This window comes from Pangasianodon hypophthalmus, chromosome 22 (genome assembly GCF_027358585.1).
Source record: "Pangasianodon hypophthalmus isolate fPanHyp1 chromosome 22, fPanHyp1.pri, whole genome shotgun sequence".
NCBI lineage: Eukaryota > Metazoa > Chordata > Actinopteri > Siluriformes > Pangasiidae > Pangasianodon > Pangasianodon hypophthalmus.
Window position 1 is genome coordinate 12,279,997 of NC_069731.1, and position 13,262 is coordinate 12,293,258.

The 13,262-nt window shown below is 38.7% G+C and overlaps 1 protein-coding gene across 3 annotated transcripts in view; it reads right to left on the reverse strand.

Annotated features, from left to right (window-relative positions):
- The window catches only part of tmem108 (transmembrane protein 108), a 71,065-nt gene that overhangs the window by 57,663 nt on the left and 140 nt on the right, over positions 1-13,262 (reverse strand). For 2 of the 3 annotated variants that reach the window (XM_026937929.3, XM_026937928.3), the window contains exon 2: positions 12,764-12,911. Coding sequence is in view for 1 of the 3 variants with exons in the window: in XM_034298062.2 (XP_034153953.2) it covers positions 12,764-12,841 (78 nt within the window). In the remaining 2 variants the exon portion in view is untranslated. The remainder of the gene's footprint in view (positions 1-12,763; positions 12,912-13,262) is intronic. The other variant, XM_034298062.2, reaches the window with a different exon arrangement.

A 13,262-nucleotide genomic window follows, 5' to 3' on the forward strand; every position in this document is an offset into this window, starting at 1 on the left:
GAATACATGACTGTTTATTACAGTGATTGTGTTGTATCTATTCACTGGACTTCAGAAAATCTTGACTGATTGAATATCAAGCAAACCCAACCCATGTTGCCACACATTATTACTGAATTACAAATGCACATCCTAAAAATACAACCCTGCAGTGTACATAGATATTCCACTGCAGAGACGCCCATTGCTGCAATCACGCCGGCCAATTTATAGTCTCTCACAGTCACAAACCAAAGAGAAACGCTAAGTCATCTGTTTTCTTGTTGGCTCAAGACGAGAGCTGAGGAGGTGCCTTCCAGAACAAGCGGAGTGGGAGAACACGTAGCACAGGCTTACATCCAAAATGACACACTTGGAAAGGCAACATCAGAGAAGCACTTGAAGAAACAGACACTCCATGGATTCATTATTCATGTGGTACCAAAGGCACAAAATACTACAGCAAGAACTACACTAACTCTGCTTTATAAGTGCGAATATGCAAGCAAAGCAAGCAAATCTCCATCCAGAGTGAAGGTCACATGGGGGGGTGAAGTAGATCATTGATTGTTTGCAGTTTGATTAGTCGTTGAAAAAATATTGATTATTAAAGCACGGTCATATAGAGAAGAGTGTGTTGCGATATAGGCAGATCCGTTTGGCACTAAAGCACACAATAATGAAAGAAAGATGAAGTAGCTTTTAATCATTCAAGCATTCATTTTCAGTAACCGCTTTATTCTGGTCAGGGTCATGGGCAAATGTGACATCAGTTCCACATGAAAGGTGTTGCAAAAGCCTATAGACCCTCTGACATGTGGCAGTATACAGGTATAACAACATAGCCTGATAAATATGAAATTATTGTATATTATTACTTACTGCTATAGATCATGTCACGAAGATGTTATTTCTGTGCATGCAGGTTTTTGGCTCCCAAGTGGCACAACAAAAAAGCACTCACCCTATCATTCGGAGATCGCAAAAGAGCATACTCTCTGGCCATACTCTCTCGCCATGCTGTCTTGATGGGGGGGTGAATATACTCTCTCTCCCCTGTCAATCAGATCGACAGTAGCCAATGATGGGTGTCTGTGAGCTTATGCATGCAGAAGAGGGCAAATAGGTTTTTCCTCCAAATGAGTTACTCTGACCTTTGACACCACATGAGCAGCATTTTAAAAATATGCAGATTGGAGATTGGCGTTTTGGAGGAAGCACATTTTTGCCCCACCCTTCCTGTCTCCTGTAGGGGCTATTAGTTACTGTAGTAGTAAAGCTTTTTTTAAAAAAAAAATTTCTTACTTTTTTAAAAAGTAATGTATTTGTACATTATACACTGTTATGATGTATATGATATAAGAAGGGTTTTATAATCACACTCCATACTGCAATGTAAACAGACTTCATGATGATTCTGATCCATGATGTGCCATGTTTTGACGTTTACCTCTACATAACAGGGGGCTCCAGCTGGAATTTCTTCTGTCCCATTTCATTTCAAGGGGTCTCCTGGGGTACCATCTCTACTGGGGGGACTTGGTATTACTTTTCTTGGTATTACTCTATTCATCCCCTAGCTAGTCCTTGGAGTGTTTCCAACTAGCTGAGTGACAAATTTTGTGCTTATTCAAAAGTGCTTTTAATTTTGACCCACTATAATAATAGTAGGTTCTTATTTATAAGAACCTACTATTATAGTGTAAGGTATAAGGAAAAAGTGAACACGTTTTGTGATGTTAAACTCTAAAACTTTATAACTAGCATGTTTGTTCATTTTTAGTGGTGAGTACAAAAATTACAAAAAAACTACAAAATTGCCTACAAAACTACAAAATGCTACTTAGCTCCATAAGGTATACAAACCATAAAATCATTAATAGCTAGTGTTAAGTTGTTCACTAGATAGATAACTGGCATATAAACCGGAATTGTTAGTATAGGCCCCCTCCGCCCCTTTAGAAATTTTAATATTTATTTAATTCCTTTCTTTGCATTGTTTAGTTACATAGTTAATTATTTTGTACCTGACTATATACATTGTGTGCTCCTAGGTAAGGTTAGGCAGTGGGTTAATCTAAGGTTAGACATACAATACAGCCAGTGTCTGGTGTCTGTAGCTCTCCCAAGGTGAAACCACCATGAGAGATAAGCCATGCATCCCAGTCAAAGCCACAGAGTGGAAATCTTTCCCATTGAGTCACTCTGTACCACCCAGTGAATGCTATCAGCACCGGTGTCTTCTTACATTCTACACAGAGATTGAAAAGGCAGTGCTACTGTTGAGCTAATGTTAAAGAATTTTGTCTATAATGTCGTATGCCTTAATGTGCACCAGCTGGCATTTTAGCAAGTAATGGCAATAAAAGTGAGCCTCTTTAACAGTAGATAAAATCTTAATTAACAATCATTTTATTAATACCACACAAAAAAATGAGAAAATAAAGCCATATCATTGCCTGAGGTAAATTCCTGTCTTCCCTATTTTATTGCTAACAAATACACCTGACTTCAGATTGGTCAACAGGAAGCTCAGAATTATTCTGAGAGACAAAATGATACCCAAAATTATTAGGAGATAAACAAACTTTCTACAGCAGTATTAGCTAGCCAGTTAGCTGTGTTTATCACCAAACAGAACAATCAGTGTTGGTCCAGGAAAGTGCAGAAACATTCTTGAAAGTGAGCTCGAGGTAATAATGATATGCTGTCCATTAACTTTTTCTGTTTACAGGTCGTCATTGCCAATAATGTATTTGCAGCTGAGTTTCCCATGAGCTTTGCATCATCCTCTACGGTCATCCTATTGGTGGCCAGAACTATATTGTCGTTAGATGTCTTTGCTCACAATCGCACTAAATTGGCCTTTGTTGAGCAGGTTACATTATACGTTCTAAGACACCGATCTCAACTCATGATGAAAGAATTCTTTTACAATGTGCGATTTTTGCTGCAACAACAAAATCAGGCTGGAATCGGGCATACCATGTAAAACTGCCATAAACTGACGATAAACTAATGCCAGAAAGAACTGTCATGCTTCAATATCCATCCATATGTCTCTATGATGGTGGTGAGAGAATGGGGGAGTGAATCAGGTACTCAGTTACAAGATGACTGCAGGGCTCTATCGTCAAACATCAAGCATCCTCTTTTCCCCCAAACTTTCAGTGTATTCATGGTAATGGAGTTGGCACAGGCCAATCACCTCCACACTACTTTGACACTCACACACACTCTTGTGTTGCAACGTCTGTTTTTTCCCTGGCTGTTGCTGCTTTATTCATTATCCTGAGCAGCTATTTTGGCTCTATGGCTATTAATTTGCCAGCTGATGCCTCTTTCCAACTTATTCAATATTAATGTCATCTCAGATGACCAGACAGCTCTACTCTATCCTCAAAGCTCAGATAAGGAGACAGAGAAAGACACGGTGATTAAAAAAAATTACAAAGGTACTGTATTAATAGAAAGAAAGGCAACGAGTGATAGAGTGTGTTTAGGGGTTTAACCAAATCCCACAATCCAATCTATACCTACAATACATCTGACAAAATCTTCACATTTTAAATTATCTCGCAGCAATTGGAAGGTGAGACAATAATTCAGCAATTAACAAGAATCAGATATTAAGTCCATCTCTATTGAGGGATCTTCTTTGCCAAATTACATGCATAATCAAATGAAGACCGTCTCTAAGAACGCAGCACACCTGTGAATATAGATTAATAATATACTAAGCTTTAGTGAAAACTGTGTATGCCTTTGCATATAAGTAGAATATGTGTCAAAATATGCTATCAATGCTCTTAAATGGAGTGCCATAATTAAAAAAACACACATCTTCTTCCTGATAGGGATATTATGAAGTATCAGTAGTATCAGAAGCAGCTTGGTTAGTGTCTACTTGCTGGCAATGAGGCTAGTGATGAAAAAACTGAAAATCATGTGCTATGCTTTAGTCAGATTACACTTGCACTACCTTTGTAACTCTTTTAACTGTTGCTAAAAAGAACATGGTTCAAATCTCAACAGAAAATATCTGTCTGGTGTTGTTCGCCATTTAGACACTAGAGAAAAGGTCATATGTCAAGTATGTTGGAGAAAATCTGTATTTGACATATTCTTGTGTGAATGAAAATCTAGCTATGATTTGAGTGTTTTGCTTTGGTCTTGAACTCACAAGGAACAACTATCCATCCATCCGTCCATCCATTCTCTTTACAGCTTATCCTTCACAGGGTCACGGGGGAGCCTGGAGCCTATCCCAGGGGACTCGGGGCACAAGGTGGGGGACGCCCTGGACAGGGTGACAGCCCATCACAGGGCACAATCACACACACACACTCACACACCATGGACAATTGATAGATGATGGGAGGAAACCAGTGTACCCAGAGGAAACCCTCAAAGCACTGGGAGAAGTACGGGGGAGGCAGGGTTCAAAACCCTAACCCTGGAGGTGCGAGGCAACAGGGCTGACCACTAAGGTACAGTGCCTCCCCACCCCTATAACTCTCTCTAAAAAAAAAATAGTCAATCAGAGGATCGGCAGCCATGAAATGCGCTAAAGACAAAGGAAGAGCAAGAATGTGAGAGCGCTTGTTTTCAGAAGAAGGAAAAAAAGGCACGCAATGGGGAAAATTCTGACTAATTATGTAGTTATATAGTCAAACAGTCAAACAGACTGATTATGAGTTGTTTTGCATTATTAGTCCATGGATGGTTGAAAATCTTCATAGACAAATGTCTAATCCATCGATTCAGAACAAGGTCACAACAGGAAAACCTCAATTTTGCAGTGCTCCAAAGATTAGAGGCTTCAGGAATGCAGCTTGGAAAAGGATCTGGAAGGTTATTTAAGAAGCCTATATTGATAAAAAAAAAAAAACCTGAGTTTAAAATAATTACAAATTAGTAAATTTAGTTTGAAGAATTATACCCGTTTCAAAGTAGACATGTACAGTTTGCACTTCATGACATTAGTATTATACATATCTGATTGAGGCGCCATTTTGAAATACAGGGCCTCTAGATTTTGACAATGCAAAACTCTATAATTATAGCTTAACAAGACCTACATATTAAAGCTAATATTTCATATTTCATACTACATATTTACATTTTTAAAAGTCTGACACAATTAGAAAGTGGATTTATCTACACAGGCCAAACAGACAGAACCTTATTCATCTGGAAGCTCAAATACTGTTTGGTTTTACAAGGTTCTATCTGGCGATTTGTCTAGATGCAACCTTCGTTCTCAATAAATAAATAATAAATGGTTTACACTAAGTAGAGATAGACCTTTAAAGCATATTAAGCATTAAAATAAATGCTTTTTTGTACTTTTCTGAGTGTATTCTATAAGTTTGCAAATGCAAGACACTTTACTTTTGTTAATCTGAAGTTGTTTCCAAACAAGATATTTATCTAAAAATTTCATTTTTAAATAATTAACAATAAAGTCAACAAAGCCACAGTTACACTAGAAGAGCTTATTAAGCATGCTGAACGTAGCCAACTAATTATTCTAATGCTACCTAACATTAGTTTTCTGTGATGCTGAAAACTTTTTTTTACTCTCACAAAATATGACAGACGCTTATTAAATGGATTTTTTTTTAAGTGTGTAGATTTTGAGATGGAAAAGCTTTCTGTTAATTTATTTAGCATTTTTGGAAGGACTCGCCAGGCTTCAGTGCTTTGTAACAATCAGAAGTAAAGCGAGAGGAAAAAAAAAGAGCATTATTGATATATAGTTAATGATAAGTAAATAATAACACATAACAGTCTGTGCTGTTATACAAAGATAATCCACCCCAAAATGGATTATTTTCATAATCCATCCAAAGTGGATTATTTTCATAATCCACCCCAAAGTGGATTATTTTCGTAAAAAAATTTGAGTTGTGTTATTCTGTTTGTATCACAGAGATTTGCCAACGATTACATTTTTTTTCATTTAATGAATGACACGTGCTTTTGAATTGTTTACAGTTACATCTGATGTTATGGAACATCTGCAGGCAAGTTAGTTCCTGCCTATCCTGTAATCTCTTTCTCTCTCTCTCTCTTGAAGTCAATAAGATAAAAAACAACAACAACAAAAAAATGCAGCTGTCCTGTTACTGAGAAACTGGAAAGCATAAACTCCTCTGTCCTGAAGACTGTCTTGTGTCTGGTACAAAGCTCCGACACCTGAAACTCCCTCCATAAATGTTAAATAAGCCTCCTCCTACCAGAAAGCTTCACTGCTTCAACAAATATGTTTTTTCTTTGTTAAACAACCACACATTTTGTTAATCTGTTTATTACTAGCCCTCAGATTATATGGAGCTTCCACCATACAAGCCCCTACGTAAAAGCTATAACACATTAGAACAAGTGCAGTAATATAAACTTATCATTTATGTTCCAGCCGGAACTACTGTCAGAGCTGCTGTTATAAAAAATTAATGCAAGATTAATAAAACACTTCACACCATTGTTGTTGATTACTTTCCTATAACAGCATGACCTGTCATGTTTTATTACTTACTTAAATATTCTTTTTTTTTCCTCCAGCTTCCAAATTAAGACCAAGCTTTTCCGGGTATTCTGACTAAAGTGCAAGGGGCCATTACGCCTCTTCTTTTTACAGCATTCATTTATATTGAAATGTCTATGGGAAATGTCTCCGAATAAATATGGAATGAAAGAATGAAATGAAAATAAATGAGTAAGATCAAGGTGGAGTCCTGACAATACCTGAAACGCTGTTAATAATTCTACAGTGAGAACATACGATCAGGCTTTTCTCATTCTCTGCTATTTACTAAACATAATGTATACCTGGAAACAGTCAACTTCAACATTTCTTTTTGAATACAAGCGCTGAGGATATTCTCTAGTACTGTAACATGAAAAGCACTCAGTCTTGCCTGCAAATGAAATGAAATATGAAACTGGGTTTTTAATTTTGTATTATTAAACACCTGGAAATCACTGCAGAACTAAATCAGTTAAAAGTGACTCACAGGGGCAATATGGTAGATGCAACTAATAATATACCTCTTTTAGCGAAATAACTACATTGAAAGTTCACGGCAATCAGCATAGGTAATAAACAAATATTCATGATGAGTCACATTTTCTCTCCGAGGTATTGCCATGGAAACAGGATAATCTAGCTCATGACATCCATTTGCCAGTTGTAGAAGTCACTTTTCACCTCAGAGGCTGCTTCTGTGGTGACTTTTTGAGCAAGGTCTATGGTGGCTCATTAGCAGTCATCTAACCTTTTGGCTATAAAGCTGGGTCATAATCCTAGAGCTTGGAACAAGCCAGACTGCTTCAGAAATAAAATAAATCAATCAATCAATAAATAAAGGATGAATCAAAGCTGGACCCCCGTGAGCATTGTTCCTCCAAATCACATGACCCCAACTTCACTGTGTGAGAGGGCAGGAGAAGGGGCTAGAAAGGAATCACCCCCTCTTCATTACCCTACCTCAGCGCTTATCCCAGCCCCACTAATCCTATTAGTATTATTTCAGAGGCCCATACTGCTTAAAACTGCGGACATTCTTTGAGTACAACCCCCCATGTATGTAACCAAACTTTCCATCCGTTTGGCCCGGGATGTTGTGGATATTACCTGCTTTCAAGAATAATAAAATGAGGAAAAATGTTAAATCAGTGCTACTACGTACAGGTTTTGTAACAACACGAGAAAGCATCCAAGGATGCTAGCGTCATACTTACAGGGAATATTAATTTTGCACGGGAAATCTTTTGAGCCCTCAATGTATGTCAAGTATGCAGTAAAGCTGCACTTTTAGCTGCTTTAATTGGGTAACAGGCAGAACTGAACTTTAAGATCAAGCCCAAGAGGAAAACTCAACCTTATGCAGAAAGGGTACCAGAGCTTATCTCAGAGCAAGTCTCACTATTAAAAAATATTTGATTTCTAAACATGTATTTGTCAAGAGGCTAAAAAGATGTCTTGTCTAGTAGAATATACTAGCATTAGTCTGCAAAATAATTTTGATGTCAGTGTTATCATCACTTACATTTCTAAATGACTCTGAATGTTTATGCTGCTTAATTCCTCTGATAATCCGTTGTTTGGTCAGAGTAATGTAATGAATTATTACATAACGTTTTTAGGTCTCACTATTAGGCAGAATTATTCTGTTTGACAAATTTACCACCCCCAAAGATGCTATAGATGGGAATTTTACACAATTATAAAGCCAATTCAAGCAGTACTTGAAAGTCATCTTTACACATACCTATGTTTCTAGATGGGCCTTTCACAAGCTTGTCAACATACAGTGCATGTATTTAATAATAATACATCATTGAAAATGACATCTCTCAACATTCCCTTGAGAGACACTTCCTTTGTATTTTAAAACAAATATCAAGCTAAAGCACTATTACTCATTTAATCTGGATGCTCTCAGACCTGTAAAGACATGTAGAGGACACGCAGAAGAACTGGGAACTCAAAAATTGACCCGTCCCTTTCTTTTCAGTGTGGTGAGGACTGAGGATTGGCATGTGTGTGAATAATTCATACAGGAAAGCGGTGACTTACATGGAGAGGCTATGGCCAAGGAATTTCAGGAATCTCCCATGTACACACTTCATGCTTCATCAGTCTGCGCCTTCCCTCCTCCCTGCTTCCCCCTTTCCCCCACTCCCTTGTTATCTTCCCCAATCCATCTTTCCACCCCATTCTAATAGCAGTAATGAGCCACAACACCAATCTGAAGCTTATACGCTTTTTTTCTGTGAAGATCAGCATCAAGACCTAATTGGACTATCAACATCCTTTAGTACACCTGCTACATCATATCAAGCAAAAATACTTCATCATATGTTCCAGAGTGTCAAATATACCCAAAAGGTCTCGTCTAGTAGAAGTCACTAGATTTCTGTTATAAATTCGAAGACGTTGCCCCACTTAGTGGCTTCATTAGTTCTACTGAATGGTGGGACTCTCCCAGGCATTTACACACAGCTGCCAGTTTATTTAAGACTGACACTCTTACAATAAGAGAATTCCTCAGTGGTTCTGCTTGGAGCTTTCCCTAACAGAGAAAACAGTTCTTACAGTTCTAAGTAATCAGTGACTATATTCATATGACGCCATGAAACTCTTTAAGCTCACATGACAGACGTTTCAATCTGAAGGTGTGTATTGGTGTAAAACTGGGTGTAAAAAAGGTCCCCAGATGAGTTCAGTTAACTTACTAGTACTAGACCACTCAAGATATCCTGGATACCTAAAAAAAAAATCTGGAAACATGGCTATCCATTAGTGAACAGTACAGCCTGCTCTACTGTCTGCCTTGAAGAAACTTGCTTCAGAGGCAATTGGAAGCAGTTAATGCCACGTACCACAGCATTTGCAGGAAAACACGGAAAAAATGTGTTGTTTTCAGTTAAGGCTGCTGTTTTTTCCTGTCTGCTGGCTAAGGATGTGGTGGTGCAATCCAGTCCAGCAAGGATACAGGGTATTTATGCATTGGCCAAATTCTATACCATGCTGTAACACCTTATGGTACTATACTGGCTAAGAATATACATAGAACATACTGAAGCAGGAAACACAGAAAGTGGGGAATGCAACATGCTTATTCACTGTGTCCTAACGGTTATTCCCAAAAAGCCAGTGGGAAAAACCTTTCCAGATAAGAGCTGAAGGACATTCTCACAAGTTTGCTGCTTCATTTGACTGCAGTTACCTCATCAGTACGAAGCCCAGTTACAGATTTTTATGGGACTCCGACCTCTTTTGACACTTGAGTGATACCAAACTGAGTCAGAGGCTATGGCACAGGACAGCCCATGAGTTTTCATGCTGTGTCTGGCCTCTGTGACAGTGACGTTACCCAGATTTACATAAGTGATGGACGACAGATCTGCCACCATCCTATTCATTACCACTGGGTAAGAAATGTGGTGTGTGTCACTCAAACATTTATAAGGGTATGCATTTCAGGTCACCAAAAAAAGTGCTCATGACAGCTTGACACTGACTTTGAAGAACACCTGTAACCACTATTCAAAACATACAGATCTCTGTGAAGAAAAAACTGAACACATTGTCAATGGAATTTGCAGGAATTTGTAGGTATATCTGGTGTGATTAAATTTATCATCGAGGACAGACAAGGCAGGTAAACTTTACATCCAGTTCAACTTGGAATTTTGTGGTGTCATTTGCTTCGTCAACCAATAGCACATCTGTTGTGTTGACCTCTGAAGGAGCAGTCCTTTATATTACAGCAAATAACATTCAAAATAGAGAAAGTTCTCATTTTAACGGTGTGCCGTCATGAGATTTTATATGATACTTTCCTATCAGACTATAAATTATTCCATCAAAAGTGGTAGCATATTAGGCCGTCCACTGGAAGGCTGAATCGGTTGATATAATTCAATTTTTATTATTATTTTTTAATGGTCGCCTAGCTAGCTTGGAAAGGTTGCTAACAATGTCCCAATGTACAACACTTGTACAGGTATATGCAAGACTTTTTTTATTTATTAGCTCTCAACTAATTTAAGGTTTTAGGTTTTTAGAAAGATGGCAAAACCAGGCAACAACTAGAATGCTAAGTGACTACTACGTTGCTAATTACACCAAAATGAACGACTTTCTTTTGGTCTCGTCTTGGTCAAGCTAATTTCACAAACTGCAAAATTTTCTAGTGTGACTTCAGCTTAAGAATGGATTGCCTAAAATCCCCCAGCTATATAGTATATGTTCTGTATAGTAACGGTACTGTATATGGACAATTACATCTCAGACAACACAGCAATTACCCTGTCCCATCCAAATATACTGTATGGGTTAAGTATGAGAAGAATCCTGACATCCTCTTAATGTGGTCAACAACACATGTTTTCCATCTTGAACACTTGTCCCTGTGAAAAGGTCTTGCTGTCATTTGCCCTTGGTGAATCCAATGCCCTCCTCCACCTCTCAAACAGATTTCACATGCTCTTAAGCTCAAGAGTGACACTGACACTGAACAAGTTGTCAGCTACATATGTCATTGGCTTGCCACTTGACCCCAACCCCCAACCCTCTCCCAAATTCCCATTGGATAAACCAGCAGGGAATTGTCCTGTAGAACAAAGCTGATGTTGGGGGGTGTTCTCTTAAGGGCTTTGGATAACATTCCTGATCACAATGGTCTCTGAAAGCCAAGACTTTTAATTACCCAGGGCTCTTAAACATTTACTGTCTTACTGGGTGATTAGGAGGACAAACTCTACTCACCAGTGGAGATTCTTTTATGAAAGAGTGCCTCGCTGCTGGCGTCACAATTTAAGAGAGTCACTCCAGTGTTTGGAACTGAATATCAACGAACCACAGGCTAGTTGGATTCAATTTTCTGTATCCAATCATAATTAGCCAGAGCAAACAAAATACCAATGTTCTATGTTCTTCGATTGGCAGTTTTTGTCCACTCAGGCCAGTCTGTCAGTTTGTAAAGACAAATGGTCACCAGTCAAAAGTCAGTATGAAAATATGTATCTATGCAGGGTGTCCAACTGTCAATTGGTTGAATGTCCATGTACTAACACACTACATACACACACCATGTACTAAACCTTGAAAACTAACAACTCTATCAAGGAAAATTTAAGAAAGCTTAATTAGCCAAAATGTTTGGCATCCATTGTTAGCTACAAAGCTATCATACTTAACAAGTAAGACTAATTTTAAAAATTAGATGTCTACCAATTAGCCTTATGTAAACCAGAATGAACACGCCCAAAAAATCATTAAGCATTTGAAATCATTAACACAAACCTGGATATGTGATGCAAATTGTGCATAAACAACATAAAATTTGACACAATAATTCCAAATTTATTCTTACGTCTAAATTTATACACAGTACACAGTACAAGTACAAACGTATAAATCTTATTTAGTAGATCTGGATTCAAAATGGCTTGCACTACTCATTTTAGCTGTGTAATATGGTCAATTTGTAGTCAGTGTGTATAGATTACATTATATTTTCTACTGTCTTACACAAAGTCTGTTATTGTGCATTAATATCTGTCATTATGCATAAGATGCATTACGCAAGTGTGGTTTGAGGACTTCGTATCAAAATGCAGTTCAGAAAATGAATATTGAAAATGAAAATGTCTTGGGGGGAAAAATTCCCAAATGGGAAAAAACATCCTTTAACTGTACAGATTTGGCCGTGTTACAGCAGAGAAATCACCAGGCTGTGGAGTTGGGAATCCCTGCACTGTAGCATGGCAGAATAAGACATAGTGTAAGAAAGCCTCGGACACAACAGTATAGTAAAACGTCAGGAACTTAGTGGTCCCAGAGCGCTTAGTGGTTCCAGTGGAACTGTCCAGTCTAGTCATTGTATTGCACATAAAGTCAGCGATATCATACAGATATCAGTGCAAAGAAGAAGTCCAGTCTTTGCATCATCCTGTGATGATAAGAAGAGCAATGCACTGCCTGGCTGTGGAGTTGGGAATCCCTGCACTGTAGCCTGACAGAATAAGACACACTGTAAGGAAGCCTGGGACACAACAGTACAGTAAATCCTCGGGAACTTAGTGGTGCCAGAGCGCCAGGGATAGTGTTCCAGTGGAAATTTCCAGACTGGTCATTGTATTGCACATTAAAAACAGCGATATGATACAGAGACAATCCTTTAGATTTCCAGCCAAATGCAAAGCGACATGTTTATAACCTGAGCAAGTGATAAAATCAGTGAAAAACTCGCATGGACCGCTTGCCTACCTGATACTAAGATGTGGAAATGGATCAGAGACGCCGGGCGCGTGGCATGATGCGGGTCCGCTGTGGATCCTCTCAGTCCTGAGAATTGGAGAGAAGGAAAGTTGGAATGGTTTGAGTGCGCCTCCTTCGTGGATGTTGCGTCAAGTGCCTACAATGCAACATGTGCGCGCGCGTGTGTGTGTGTGTGCGTGTGCGTGAGAGAGAGAGAGAGAGAGAGAGAGAGACACACATTGATTAAACATTGCAACATGTCTGCACTGTATCCTGTTAAATGGCATTCAGCTCTCTTGTCTGCGGCTCGGTTTATCTGACGCCAGCAGCACAGCGTCACTGAGCTGTCCTCTCGTGCTGCAGACCCATAAAACCGAGTCTTGTTTTCCGTTATCAGAGATCTGCTGCTGTCATTCCGCGTGCTGTCAGGTCTCCCAATCCAACACACCGCGACAAACCCATTTCCAGTCAGGAATAAGAGTATTTAAGAGGATTTTTGGGGGCTTAC